General features: G+C 45.5%; 2 protein-coding genes across 2 annotated transcripts in view; one reads left to right on the top strand and one right to left on the bottom strand.

Annotated features, from left to right (window-relative positions):
* LOC125722168 (contactin-associated protein-like 5) overlaps nucleotides 1-15,232 on the bottom strand; it is a 66,034-nt gene that overhangs the window by 6,059 nt on the left and 44,743 nt on the right. The window contains 10 exon segments of the mRNA XM_048998382.1: nucleotides 742-981; nucleotides 1,821-2,039; nucleotides 2,345-2,515; nucleotides 2,787-2,914; nucleotides 3,400-3,556; nucleotides 5,602-5,802; nucleotides 6,723-6,842; nucleotides 7,606-7,712; nucleotides 12,006-12,177; nucleotides 14,036-14,179. Of these exon segments, the coding sequence (XP_048854339.1) occupies nucleotides 742-981; nucleotides 1,821-2,039; nucleotides 2,345-2,515; nucleotides 2,787-2,914; nucleotides 3,400-3,556; nucleotides 5,602-5,802; nucleotides 6,723-6,842; nucleotides 7,606-7,712; nucleotides 12,006-12,177; nucleotides 14,036-14,179 (1,659 nt within the window).
* The window catches only part of LOC125723039 (signal transducer and activator of transcription 4-like), a 340,474-nt gene that overhangs the window by 307,163 nt on the left and 18,079 nt on the right, over nucleotides 1-15,232 (top strand). The gene's annotated exons all lie outside the window — the stretch shown is intronic.

Here is a 15,232-nt window from a genome sequence, read left to right as displayed (position 1 = left end):
AATAGGATGGCCCAGGGATCTGAGTTTTAGTATCTCATGTAAAGGGGTGTGGCCCAGGGAGCTGGGTTGCAGAATCTGATATGTAGGGGAGCAGCCTGAAGAGCTCAGTTCTAGAATCTGATAGGAAGGGGAGCCCGGTCTGTGATTGGAATGCTTTAATTGGGGCACTGTTTTATCTAATTTGACTAGCATTTGGCTCTACAATTATTCATCTGTGTCTGGTCGACAAAGACAGATCAAATCTATCAGCATAGAGAAACCCTCTCCCAACCCATGTGTCTCACGATGAACTTTATAATAATGTTAAAATGGTGCCCAATCAACACTTTGAGTGCTGATGCTGATTCTGACACCCACCTGTGATGTTTCTGGAACAGCAGCTATTAGAATAGCTACAGCCTTCCTTCTAAGCGTCCTTGTTCAGCATGTGTGGGATTATGTGTGTCTTATTTTGAAAATATTTTTTGAATGCTTCATATTTCCATAACATCTTCATTAGAAACCATGGAGAGGAGCTTAATGCTGCATTATTCAAATTGCCACCTACAAAGGACAGCCTAAGCATTGTGTGTTTACGCCGCACCTTGTCAGGGTCAGGTAGCTTTAAAAGTGTGCTTCTAATCCCTGGGTATACTCACTAGAAACATTTTAAAAGGACAGGCTAGAATTTAAGGACAGACTGTTAAATATGGACCCTTTTACATTCGCTAGACACTACTTAGCGACATGCTAGCAGCGCACCTTCCTTGCAGTGAGGCCCCCTATAGGCGGAGTGGGTGCAGTCACAGGTGTAACCGTTGTTGCTCTCCATGCAGCGACCCCGGTTGTGGCACAGGTTGGCGTGACCGCTGCAATGGCCCGGGCAGCCGCTGCTCACACCAGGTGTCATTTTGGCGCGCTCCTCAAGGTCCAGGGTCAGCCCATTCATGGTGAGTGCACGGACACAGCCCAGAAAGCCCCTCTGCCTGGAGGCAGTGCCCCCTGCAGGTCGAGGGGAGAGCGGCTGTTTAAGGCACTCAGGGAAAAATCGTTCAGGGACTCGAAGCCTTGTGCTCCGTGAAATAAATCATTTTCCTAGGAACTTTTGAGCACAAAGTCAGTTAATAGAAACACAAGCCTAGGAGACAAAATTAGCCTTTCACTGAAAACAGCATCAATCATATGCAAGAAAAAAGGTATTCATAAATGCCTCCAACCAGGAAAAGTGTCTGTGGATATTTACTGATTTACTGCACAGAATAGTTCCGCAAATGCTTCTGTGCAGTGCCACTCTGCTATTAAATCACGATAAACTGTTGAATAGTTTGGTACAATTTGTTTACTGTTCTCAGGCTTTTATCTTTATTCGACTGGCTTGCTCTCAGCTCTGGCAGTAGGAAGTTGGAAAGATTTCCCTGGGACTCCAGCACCCTAACCCTTCCGGAAGGTTACCCTGTACACCACCTGTGGAAAACAATCGGCTGCAATCCTGAAATTCCCGACCAGGAAAGCGACTGATTTTGCAGCAACTGACTCACTCACCCGCTATAAGTACTAGCTAACTAACTATCTAGGTGGGTAAGGGGATTGGCATTTATCCTTAAGACTGCTAGTTCATGTTAAGGGTGCCTAACTGTTCTAGTAGGTTAAGAAAGAGAAAAACACCGTTAACTAATTACTGTTTTGCTCTTCACCTCTCCTTGTTTTTTGGCTTTCATTCTTTCTTTTCCTATTCCCCGTTTCATGCACCATTTCATATAAATGATGCAGTACTGTACTCTCCACACTTAAATCAATACCTTGGGGCAACTGTGTCATAAAAGGACGCCTAAGGGCCCTACCTACGAAGAGCTGGCTGCTGAGCTGCATGCGCAGGTGGCCATCAGGGGGCGCCTCGCTGTAATGCAAAGGCAGCTGGTCCACCTGCAGTGAGGCGCCCTTCACATGACGCTCCGCCCGCACATAATGCCACTGCTTGTCATTCAGCGGCACGTGGGACTTGGCCACCAGGGCCACTGGGCCATTTCCCACATTGAAGGTGAAGGTGACAGCGGATGGTGCTGCGGAAAGGGCGGGAAAATGATCATGCAGGAAGGCAAGACAATCCTCAGCATTTGTGAAGCAATTAGAGCCAAAATGTAATTAAATGGATATCATTATCTCCTCGTTTGTTAATTCTTTGCTTGGGTGGTCTCATATTTATACCGCTAGCAAATGTTTTATACTTCTATAACGGATGTACTGGGCTGAAAAAAATTAAAAGGGAATGTCTTAGAGCGGTGCAGGAAGAGCAAGCTCTCTCTGGATAATGCTTTATTCCTGCTCCAGAAAAAAAAAAAAGATCAGAAAGAAACTCCTGACTCACAGCTCAGCTCCACACGAAAAAAGTCCTTAATTCCCATGTTCTCCAGGAAGACCCCGGAGGGCGCAGTGGTCTTAAAGTAGAAGGAGATGTCAGCGCTGAGCTCAGCCTGGAAAGTCGGGAAATGCAGGTAGGAGGATTCCTGGTAAAAGGAGGCAGCATTCCAGAAGAATCCTGGGAGACGAAGAGCACAGTGAAACACAAACAACATACAATCATGGTCATTTTGACAGTGCAACAGTCTGATATGGAGGATTGTTAGCTAGAAATTGTGTCTGTACATTTTTCACCTTACATACAATTTAGCTACCAGCCAATATTAGCAGAAAGTGCTAGAATTTTTTTTACAGTTGGAGAGCTGCTCAGACTCTAAAAATAAAATCCAAAATCTAAGCATTGCTTTATATTGATTTTTCCTCAAAGAAGAAAAAAAGAGACCACCTACTATCACCGTGGCAACGCAGAGGCCCAATCCTATAGATGGCTTCAGAGTCTGTCCGGTTTGTATCCCCAATTGAGATTTCGCTCACTGGCAGATGGTCTTTGTAGGAGAGTACCCCAGTATCATTGGCCCTGGAAAGGGATGCAGATATTCATAGGGAGGTTTCAGAGAGGGGGGAGTAAATGTAGCAATCCCTCCCAGCGCTCAACCCCCACCCTACCCTCCAAAATCCCTGCATTCTCACTCCAGCTGGATCTACACAACAGGCAGAAAGTGTGTTTCGCTTCACAGGGTGGCTTGAATTGTTTGCTTTGCAAATCCGCTGCCCGGGGGAGTAGCTGGGCCCTAAATTCAATGCTAATAACAAACACCTTGCAGCAAATACCGGCAGCAAGGCTAGCGAGCACAGCCCCACCCTGGGAAATCTGCTTATGAGCGAGGGAAAATCACACTCCACGGTGGGACTGTCGCTGAAGGAAGGCTATCCCATATATCACATAGGACTACAGAGCATATGACTCACATGCACGCGGTATCATGTGACATATCGGACAGGTATATGCTAATGTTAAAGCTTCCCCGAAGATGGTATGTTGTGTAATGGCATTTCTGTTACCATGACTCCCGATCAGCGTCGCAGTTGCAGAAATAGTTCATGTCCAGGCAGTTCTCCTCCAGGCTACAGGAGCACTGCTGCACGCCGGGCAGCGCGCCGCCCCAGTAGGTGTGTCTATCCCCGCTGCGGTCCAGCCACCAGGACAGGAGGGTGCCGTCTGGAACGCAGAATGAGCCCCGGGTCACAGACTGTCATTGCTAATGGGCTAACCCCAGGGCAGGGCTGTGTTCTTGGTACATGAGCCCAAGCTGAAGGTCCCTCTGCCATTAAACACGTAACCGGGACATGTGATGTACCATGTGTGCACAGAGAGGGCGCCAATGACTCCTAAACATTCACAATTATTTTTTTAACAGACGCTTTCGTCCAAGGTAATGTGGAAGCGATCCAGACAGAACAACAGAAGCACAGTGCTGAGAAGGAGCCAACTGGGCACAAGGGCAGCTATGATTCCAGCAAGTGACAAAAAGCAAGTGCATGTCAGCATTGGAGCAAGAGCTGTACAATACAATAAAAAACACTGTAAGAAGTTGTGTGAGTGTGTGTGTGTGCGAGTTTGAGCAGGTGTATGTGCATGTATGTTCGCACGTGTGAGTGTGTGTATGCGTGAGCATGTACAGTATAGCCATGAATTTATTTTTTAAAGGATTTAAGTAAAACTAAAGACTCGACAACAGAAATCTTTCTATCGACTCATTGTGTCACAAGATAACTTTAAAAATGTGGTTCCTTGATGGATAGGATTTAGGTGGGTAGAAAATTGTGTCTCTGTGTAGGCCTTCAAAATGCATAATAATCATGGACATAATATATGCCCTTTTATAAATAGTTATTGATGTGTTTATAATGCTTTATGAATGCATTATAATACATTATGAAGGTATTTATAATGAATCATGGTGATTGCTTTAAGTGTTACCAACTTTCTAAACATGCATTTCTAAATCACCCAGATCATTAAAGACTGCTGCAATGTTTTCCATTTATCCTATGTATTTACATCTAGGTTGCTTGGCACTAAAGTGGAGAAGAAGAACATGAAACTAGTACAGCGACCAGATAGTAAAACGGAATGATGGCACTGTTGGATAAGCAGAGAGTTCCCTTATGGCTTTGGCCTCAGTCATTTTAAAAAGCCAAACACTAGTAGGCATCGATTTCCATTCAGGCAGCATTTAATGCTTGATTCCGCATTTAGCTTCACCTCCTAATTTCTTTATTAAAGTTCACTTCACGTTTGATTTTCCATTAATGCCATTTGCTATGATGTCTCTGCACTAAGTACCGCTTTGTTCCAAGAATATCCGTAGGATCCTAATAACTCAAGCTTCCAACGGCTCATTAATAAATTAAATGATCTGGAAACTGTTTGAATGTAAGCCAACATTTAACTGTTATTGGTCCAAAAATCATTAAAATAAAAATTGTCGTTTTATGATGACTTTTCTCATCTGTTGAAGATGGAAAAGGCCTCCATAAGTCAGGTGGTGAACCGTGGGTTAATGACAACAACCACACCAATGAGGAATCTGGTTATGAAGGATTATTAACTACTTATTGCGTTTGTACATTTCTCAGCATTACGTCATTTACCCAGCAGGCAATGTTTTTGGAAGAAACTTCTCTAGCCAAGGTGCTGAAATGGTGACCTTCACTATTTCATAGATGAATAACCTTGAGCAAGCAGCCCTTGGTATGGGGAGAAATTATTTTAATCATTTGATTCCTTGATTATATGCTACGCACAAGCATGAGAGTCCAGCCTCCAATGGGTAGAAGATCCCTGGGATGAATAGGCTCAGGTCACGGCCTCAATGGCCTTCATCACTAATGGAGGTTACTAATGCTTCATAGAAGCTTTGGAACACAATACCATCAGCTCTCTGCCTGGTATTAGTAGGAAGTATTCAGCGATGCACAATAGTGCTCATTAAAGCCAAATGTAGTTCCAGTGTGACTATTGGAAGGATTCATTGTTGTAGTTACTGCTGCACCCTCCTGACGAGTGGAAGCAATTTTGCACCTTTCATGAGCAGCTGACGTGATCCAAACATTCCCTTTCCCTCAAAATACTGAAATAATATGGTGTCTGGATGCTTGACAGAGTCCCTGTTCATAGAAAATTCATCACAAGTAACACCAGAATATTGCAGAAGTGGCCTGCTTTACACAGGGAGAGGTGAGGCAGTGGCCTGCACTCACCCCAGGTGTTGAAGAGGCGGGACTTCCTGCAGCGGTACTCCACTTCCTGTTGGCAGTGCTCTGACATGGCCACCAGGCTGCGGAGCTGCTCGGGCGAGGCGCTGTAGTTGAAGTGCATGACATGCGGCCTCTGTAGTGATGAGCCCTGCACCCGCACCGGCTCAGTGATGTTGTGGGCCACCACTGTCCACACTTTGTCCTCTGTGGAAAAAATGTATAAGGGTTACAAGACTTCAGCCTGATAGTGGTGAGCTTTGTCAGCACAGCAGACACTGTGACCCTCAGGACTGTGGATCTGAGATCCAGAGGGAAGCAGGAACATGCGAAAACATTACAAATTAAAAACAACGTAAATTTTGATGATGAAATACTGATTACTGTCATTTTAACACAAAACTGATTTCACAGTGGTTCTGCATTGCATTGATATGATGTAAGATATCTACGTATCCTGGAGCTGAGCAAATATGTGTGATTCTTTAAGCCCCTAACAATTCAATCTGGATGCCGTTTATATGGCAACTAGCCTCTTTAATAGAGATTGTTCCCATCAGAAACAGGTAAATGCCGCAGGATTTGTAAAAGCAACAACTATAATCTAGCTTGAGTCTTGTTACGAGACTGATGACATTGGTTTGTGGAAACACCAAATGCCGTGTGTTTACTGCTGCAACACCTCCTACTGAGAATAAGACCTCCTCCACTGACAGAAAGAGGAGCTCATCTCCAGTGTGGGATGTGGACTCCGAAAGTTATCAGTCTTCATGTTCTGATTTTCCTAGGTACAGCTGGTCTCCCGCCCCCTAACTTCTACATAATGGCCCCTATTTGCACAGTGATGAAAGTCTATTCCTGTCACCGGATGCATGAAAATGTCAAAAAAGAAGAAAAAAACAGTAGGGATGAGTACACCTGCGAAAATGTCAGAGGTAGATGATGCATGCACATGACTGTGTAAGATATTTAGAGCATTAAGGTTTTTATAATGCAACAAATTGGTTAAAAAAAAGAAGAAGAAGCTTTTCATTGGAGGAAAATATGGATTCCTGCTTCTGCCTGCATAGAGAGACATGGTCTATGAGGCCATGCAGGGGGCAGCTGGATGTGACCGGGGTGCCCACCTGTCATGTTGCAGTACACCTTTGTGGACTCCAGGGGGCCACTCCCGTCCGGATCGATGGAGAAATAGCCGGAGGAGCTGCCTGTTTGCCTGTATGCCTCACATGAAGGCTCGTAGATGGCTGAGGAAAATAGAGGGGCGATATCACTGGTGAAACAGTGTCAGTACCAGCAGCTGTTCCTACAGTTCAGCATATAAAAGCCACACAGCCCCCCACATATACAAAACTCACCCCGATTAATGGGTGTCTTAACCCGAAAACAATTCAGCGTCTGTATAACATGCACATTTAATTCTGAGCACTTCATTACAGTCAATTTACAGTCCTTGCTGATGTGAGTGTGGTCGCGCCATCTCACTGTAAACATGAGTAATTATATTTACTGAACAGAAATCGAAATGCGCTTGGGTTGATTAGCTGCTGCACGACAGTATGCTGCTACATGACTGCGTTTAGAATCTGCAGCAGGGAACACTTGACGGGGATGCTTCTGCAGCCAAGCATGCTGCGAGTGACCAGTGAGTAGCAGTGATGCTGGGTAACAGCTGGTGGTGAACAGGAATGTGTGAACATGTGTGGTAGGTGTTTGCTAATCTCTCCTTACACTTTTGAACAGCACAGCCTAGTCCATCCATGCAGCACCAGCAAACATGCGTGAAGGCCTTTCAGAGGAAATAGATAAATAAGCATAAATAAAAAAGCGCTGTGCATTTCAGAATGGTGCCTATAGCTCAGTGTAATCGCTCTGGCTGCCCCCTTCCATTCTCCAAATACAGATTACGGGAAGAGGCTTCACACTGAGCACCTGAGAACCAAGCACATCGGTGGGAGTGTGTGGGATGGCACAATGACAGTGCAAGCCTGGGGGTGGGGGGTGACTCACAGTTGTGACAGGTGGGTCCGGTGTAGCCCGTGCCCGAGCAGTCACAGTGGAACGAGCTCCAGGACTGCGTGCAGCGGCCACCGTGCTCACAGAAGCTGGGCGTACATCTGCGGAGAAACAGATTAACCTTCTATTAGGTCATGATAATCACTCCAGAGATAGCTAAGGCCCGATTGTGAAGAGTGCAGCAGGACTCTCAAGCTGAACCGTGACCTGTCTCTCAGAAAGACAGGTTAACACATGTCAGGCAAGCAGAAACTTCCAGAAAGAACAACTAAATAATGACACTTGAAGGCATTTACTTCTAGCTGCTTTGCTGGCTTTTTAGTACAAGTTCCAGTTGAAATTCATCATTGAACAAAAGACTGCAGGGGAATTTAAAACCAAGTTGCTGTCCATGTGTGTAAATGCTACTCCACACACTCCTTGATAAGCTGGTAGATAGTGGTCTTCACAGAGCCAGAGTGCCTGTTCCTGAGGTGATGCTCTGCCCAGATATGAAGCATCTTCCATGTCCATGAAACCACAGCTAAAAATGAAGCATCGTTACTCAGAAGTTCAGGAAGTGGAGGCCAGAGCCAAATCCTCCTTTGAGCTATTTGTGGGAATGTAGCAGCTGGGGCTCCATATGTAACCTGGAAAATCCAATAATATTGAGGTTTTTAATCATCCATGTGACTCACTTCAAAGCTCAAGCTTGAAGCTGAATATGACGTGCAGTATGTCCACTGGTACAGTTCTTGAATTTGTGAAGAAAAATAACAGATTTGAAGCTGGTGTTAAGGATGGTGTATTCCCAATCTGGGCACAGTGACTGTAAACAGTGGCAGCAAGTGATTTTGTCAAGAAGGATGTTGTAAAAAGCATCAGCCCAAGCACAGAGCCATGGGGAACACTACTGTTCATGTCAGCATCAAAAACATCAAGTCTTCTATCTAACATAAGCAAGACTCCTCAAAAAATCCCATGCAGGAGCCTGGATTTTTGTCCTGTGGCTCCAAGATACAGTCACTGTTCGCAGTGCAGGCAGCTCTCAACTGGTGTAAACTTTAATAAATCCAGACTAATGACAAGATATCCAAGATACATAGAGTTTACAGAAGCACTAATGTAAAAAAAATATATGTAGATTTACACTTTATCTTTTCATTTATTTGTTTTCTTTAGTGTGTATCACTAGTATACTTATGACTTTTTTGCTTTTAAGGTGTCTTGAATGGCATGGAGAGGTAAATCCAATGTACATAATTTGACAGATTACTTACGTCAGTCGAGAACAGCCTGTACTTGGAAGCGAAAGGGTTTTTGTGTCTTGTGTTTAGTATTTGCTGTCTGGATGACTTTGAGCCTTTAGGCACTTGCGCTGGGACACAGTCTTTCAGTCCACTGACCTGCTGGCATTAAAAGTTAAAAAAGCTCACAGCTCTTCAGTGCCGTATCTCATCTTGCTGGATGTCACCATTGCAAGGCGTCAATTCATAATGCGGCAGAAGGCTAAACAGGCAAAGCCTCCCTCTGGTGGGTGCGGCTTGGATGGGACATCAGTGCTGGGGATTGAGCGACGGAGAATCGGCTGAAATAGTAACGATGCACTCTGACAGCAACTGGGTGGCAGGGAGGGGTTTGCCCTAGGGGTCCACCGTACCAGAAGCTGTGCTGTAAACTGTGAAGTAAAGTCGAGAAAGACAGCAGCTGACTGTGAGTAACCCAAGAACCTGGCGCCACCTACCTGTGGAGTTGGTAGTTTCCGAATAATATAAACCATTATAAACTAACATAAACAGCAGGACCCGGGTTCGAGTCTCCGCCTCGGTCACATTTGTGTGGAGTTTCCATGTTCTCCCTATGTCATCGTGGGGTTTCCTCTGGGTACTCCGGTTTCCCCCCACAGTCCAAAAACATTCTGAGGCTAATTGGACTTGCTGGAATTGCCCATAGGTGTGCATGTGTGAGTGAATGCTGTGTGAGTGTGCCCTGCGATGGGCTGGCCCCCCATCCTGAGTTGTTCCCTGCCTCATGCCCATTGCTTCCGGGATAGGCTCCGGACCCCCCACGACCCAGTAGGATAAGTGGTTTGGAAAATGGATGGATGGATGGATAAACAGCAGGATATCACAAAGGATAAATAACTTAGCAGTATATAAAGGTAGGTTTAAATCTGTAGGTTTAAATCCAGCATGGTACCTTTTCAATATTAGGGTGTCACAGTTTAATACGACACCGCGTGGTGACCTGACATTAAGTGCTAATGAGAGAATTGCACTTTCTGTGTTTGCATGCACATTATCACTGTGCAGCTAGGAGGTGGCACTGTAGGGACAGTCCAGGTCCAGCTCAAAGTCCTTCAGTGCTGCTGTCCTGACAACTGAGCTGCCATGGAGGATGTAGGGCACATGGACAGCAGAGCCATCGAGAACCAAATTCATTGAAAACCTGCTGTCAGTAAATACATGAAATTGTACGCCGGTAAGTCAGGAAACCTGTATCATACGTCCACATGACCAGCACACCGCAGTTATTTAGTATCGCCATCTTCTGTGGCCCTTGTAAAATTTCACGATTATCAGCCTTTTAAGCATGCATACATTATTTCATGCTCTTTCATCTGTGCCGCAAACCGCAATGGGATCACTGTGACTTTTATAGGAAACTGTAGTTCCTTGAAATGGAGGCTTCCGGTGCTTTTAATTGCGGCAGAATTTGGCGACCGCTGGGTGGATAATGTTTCAGACGATAGTTTAATTATTGGCAGCTATTTTTGCTAAAGCACTGAATAGTGCTTTTGTGGACTATAAAATGACACGAGTGGCCTTCATAATGGCACCTTCAGAACAGAGTAGCTAATGAACTTTTAATGGTAATACCGAAGAAGATTCATCCTCCATGGAGGATTGATCAATGAAAAGATGAGCAAGAGCTCCATTGTTTGCTTACATTGCCATGAATTAACAGGCTCCTGTGAATAAGGAGGACGTCCTGCAGCTTCTCCACGCAGCAAGTGATGACATCAAGCTCTCAAACAAGAGGCCAGACTCTACACAGTTTCATACTACTCTTTAATGTGCATACTGCTCCATGACCTCTATAGCCACCTTTTTTGTGATTGGCTGATTTCGTATACTTCATGTGACCAGTGTGCATGTCCCCAGCTTATCTGTCTGAAAGCATGCATTACTGTTTACTCACATTTGGGACACATCCAACAAAACAAGTGCACAAACTGAACACTGAGGTAGTATGACACACTGGGGCATCATGGGAGGTATTTTGGACCTGAGGCATGTGGAGTTGGCCCTGGTCCATCTCCACCTTAATCCCCATACCATCCAATAGCCACCCAGGGCTTCTAAGAGATCAGTGGCTTCCTTAACTAAGGGGCAGGCATGAGCTCTGCCAGCTGGCTGCGATGTCCCACGATCTGGAACATTCCCAAGCCGGTGCTGTTTGCTCTGAAGGTATCAGGACCAGCACGCTGAAAAGCTCATGCCGGTCAGCAGACAGCAGCAGCTGGTCATGAATGATTTAAGGCTGACCATCACAGAAGGGGCACCCTGGCCCACGGCCACAGAAGTCCACCATCAATACAGGTTCTGTTCAAGTTAGGACAGCTGGGGAAAGGCATCATTATCCCAAGCTACACTGTACTGAAGCTACTGGCCTGCATATGCCGGCTGAAAGTTTTGGTTTGAGCTTTTAGTCCTTTGCGCTGTTAGGCTGCTGATGTAACAAACTATACTGAGTTTGGTTCTTTAGGCTCATCGAATGCTTGTGATCATCCTGGTGTTTCCCATAACCTCCATTATTTTGGAAAAGCGGCAAAAGCGTGTCATCTTCAAAAGGAACTGGTGTTTTAGAGGACCTTGTCGTACAAAGGCTTCACAGGCTTCCATCTCCAGACCCTGGTATCACATTGTAAAATAGCTAAAGGTTCTTATGAGAATTTCACAAGAGTTCTTAAATAGACACATCCATCCATCCATGCATCCTCACATCCATCTTATATTTCTTTACCCAGGTCAGGGCTGCAGCTGTATACAATAGCATTAGTCTTTGATTTCAGCCGTTATTTGTTGATAAGCAGACCGTCACCTCGGCTGGAGGTCCCGCTCTAAATATGTATGTCAGAGAAGCCATGTGTCAATCAGAGGGCTGGCTGCCATTCAAGGCTGGGGCCGCCTGGAGGACTCTGCTGTCAGGGGCACATTAGTCTTGGCGTTGTTTATGTCCCGGGGGGTGGGCATGCAGTATGGCACTGAAATAGTTGCCTAGCAGTGACATCACTGTGGTGTTGGTTCGATCGCTAACGGTATGGGGTGGGGCCATGTCTTCAGCTACACTCAGGGCCAGCGCCCACCTTCCCCAGCTGGGATTACTCCCACCCGCCACCGCCCCCCCCGTACCTGTCTCTGATGCCGCAGCCGTCGATTTGCAGGTGGCTGAAGTTACCCAGCATCCCTTGCTGCACATGGAACAGGTCCACTGCCTTGTTGTTAAGAAAAATGTGGCGCAGACATCCTTGGAAAGCCAGAGTCGGGTTCCTGCAGCCAAAGTTATTGGGGGCCGGAGGACACCCTGGGGCAGACGGGGACAAGTGCTGTTTGTACAGGTACATCGGACATGTCGTCGGCGATGGCGCATACCTTCCTCGTGTATTTCAGGTCATGACTCGCTGAAATCTTATTGTAGAAACATGAAAAAAACCCTGACTAAATCCGTAATATGTCTTCTTTTCAAAATGTCAATTGTCGGAAGTATTAAAATTTTTAAAATTAGGCTAAATCGGCAAAAAAGTAAATCAAGTTACCTGCATCGGGGGCATGTAGTGCTGCCCTCACCTGAAAATCGCTATTCACATTGTAAGTAGCCGCATTTCCACGTATTCAAATCTCATTTGCATGGTAATTAGATGAACAACGCACCGGTGAAATGCGATCCAGATACATCCCCGTCAGCACCATAAAAGGGGGCCCAGAAATAGTGACATGAGTTTTTGTTATTTGTTTATCCAACTAAATGTTGCAACTACACCATTTAGTCATCTTCATGTAGCCAAGACTTTGGTGATCAGATATCTGGGATCAAAACAAACTGCCACCATTGCTTACTACGTACTTTTATAATACTTCTGCAAGTGTTCCAAACTGCATTTTGCAATGTCTATACTTTGATGTCAAATTACAGACTTCACATAAATCTGACATATTAACAAAGTACACTAAGATTAAAATGAGTTTAATGCCAAAACAAATACATAAGATATAATTTATTTGCTATGAATTAAGATTATGATATTGAATGAAATGTGTGACCATACCCCAGTCAGTGAAAGTGTGTTCCCTATCCCTAGACCCCAGAGAGTTAAATGCTGTTTTTTTCTTTTTTTCTGTTTCTTGTAATTTGGAGAGATTCTTTGAGCTCTGAAGTCCTCTGAGATGTCCAATGAGCAGGCATAAAATGCAGAGAGATGACGACATCACCCAGCCGTGAACCAGCTTGAATGAGGCCAGGAGTTCTTTGGGGATCAGAACTAGATCCCATTAAACTTCTATGTAAACTGGTCCTGCAGAGGACAGGGTTTTAAGGGCCATTTCAGAGCCAGGTTTTATAATCTGATAAAAAGGAGAGTGACTCGGCGTGCTGGATTCTACAATCTGATAGGAAGGGAAGTGGCCTGGGGAGCTGGGTTCTAAAATCTGATCGAAAGGGGAGTGACCCGGGGTGCTAGGTTATAAAATCTGACAGAAAGGGGAGTGACCCGGGGTGCTGGATTCTACAATCTGATAGGAAGGGAAGTGGCCTGGGGAGCTGGGTTATAAAATCTGACAGAAAGGGGAGTGACCCGGGGTGCTAGGTTATAAAATCTGACAGAAAGGGGAGTGACCCGGGGTGCTGGATTATACAATCTGATAGGAAGGGAAGTGGCCTGAGGAGTTGGGTTCTAAAATCTGATAGAAAGGGGAGTGGCTTGGAGAGCCAGATTCTTAATTAGGGCACAATTTAGTTTCAGGTAATTGGTAAGAGGTCTAGCAGACAGGGTTTCATTAGGCTTTTCAGAGCCAGAGTCCATGCAGGGCTGCTTGCTGTCTCTTCTCTATACCTCCCTTTGGACAGGCCATTGTTGTTGATACCTCCCTTCTCCTAACACCACGCACATGGCCTGTTAAAGTTGTCTGGGGCTCATCTGAAACTTCATAAGAACTTGGTAAAATGCAGTCGAGGGACCGCCGTGTCCTCTCCATCCCAGAATAGGTACTTTGTCTCCAACCATCAATCTCAGAGGCTCTATATAGGGATGTCCTTCTTCAGGACCCAGGTGTGCAATGTGACACGCTTCTTCCTGAATCATGGAGGAACTGGGTCTTTTATACCCTCTGAACTTCATCATTGATAATTAAAACCAATTGAGCCCCCTCCCCTGGCATCTCCTCACCTCCAAAGAAGAAACTGCCCTCGCTGATGCCATGCTCGCCTAACTCCACTGTCAGCGGTGACTCGCCGTCCAGCACCAGGGACACCTGCTGGTTCTTCATGGATACGCTGATGGAGTGCCAGAGCCCATCATTCACGCCGTCACCTTCATCCAGAAACACCAACAAAAGCCGTGTCAGCACAATAGAGGGGACAGCAGGTAAAGGGACAACTGAGGCATCCTGGGATTGCTGCGAGAGATTGCTGGGATACTGCGAGAGAGTGGTGTTGAGCTGCGGCGATTGTTTTGGGATTGTTTGTGATTGTTTTTGGGGTGTTTGGAACGTATTTTCCGAGTGTTTGTGTGCTTTAATTGTTTAGTGGGTGGCTGTGTTATTTCTATTTATTGTTCTTATTTTGGTCGGCGTGAGTGCTTGTCTGTCCTGTCTGTTTATTAACAGCGCGATTGTTACGGGCAGTGAGCTGCGTTTTCTGTTCGCGTTTAACTCCGTAAAAAACACCGGCGGGGCGAAATAGCTAATAATATCTAACGTCGGTAACGTTACTCAGCGCCAGAAAAGGACAGTTGCTCCTGAGCTTTGCTCGGTCGCCAGTCGGGGCCGGGAGGACATTTTCCACTTTTTTCCCCGCTCCGGCAGTAGCCTGCTGTGAGGGGGTTTTTGTGGTTTTTCAACCTCCAAAGAGCAATTTCGATTTCGTTTTGTTTTTAGTTCATACTTGGTTCAAGCAGAAGTTCTTTTGGTAAGTAGTAGTAAATTTATCGGATTTAAAATTTTAAATAAAAATAATAATTAAGTTCCGTTTCAACCCAAGTAACTTATTTTAGTGTACTCGGCACTTTATTGCATTTAACGGTACGCTAATTAATCTTTAAAGTTAAATACGCTATATAAATTTACTGGGCTGGGAGTACGGGGTCATAGTGAGTTAGTTAATTATGGGGCCGGCTCAGTGTGGCGTTTGCAACATGTTTGCCCTTCTGGACGTTAGTGTCCAGTCGGACTTCATCTGCGAGCGATGTAAGCTAGTGGACTCGCTCATGGTCAAGGTTCGCGACCTTGAGGAGCAACTGGCTCTCATCCAATGCAACAGTGAGTTAGAGGAGCAAGTTAATACGCCTTTTAGGGAGAAGGTGTGTACGCCACTAGCCGGGAGGGGGGAGAATGAAGAGCAGAGAGGTCGAGAGAGCTGGGTGACC

Source organism: Brienomyrus brachyistius, chromosome 1, assembly GCF_023856365.1.
Source record: "Brienomyrus brachyistius isolate T26 chromosome 1, BBRACH_0.4, whole genome shotgun sequence".
Taxonomy (NCBI): Eukaryota; Metazoa; Chordata; class Actinopteri; order Osteoglossiformes; family Mormyridae; genus Brienomyrus; species Brienomyrus brachyistius.
The sequence above is the reverse complement of the archived record's forward strand: the minus strand, read 5'-3'. Positions and strand labels throughout refer to the sequence as shown.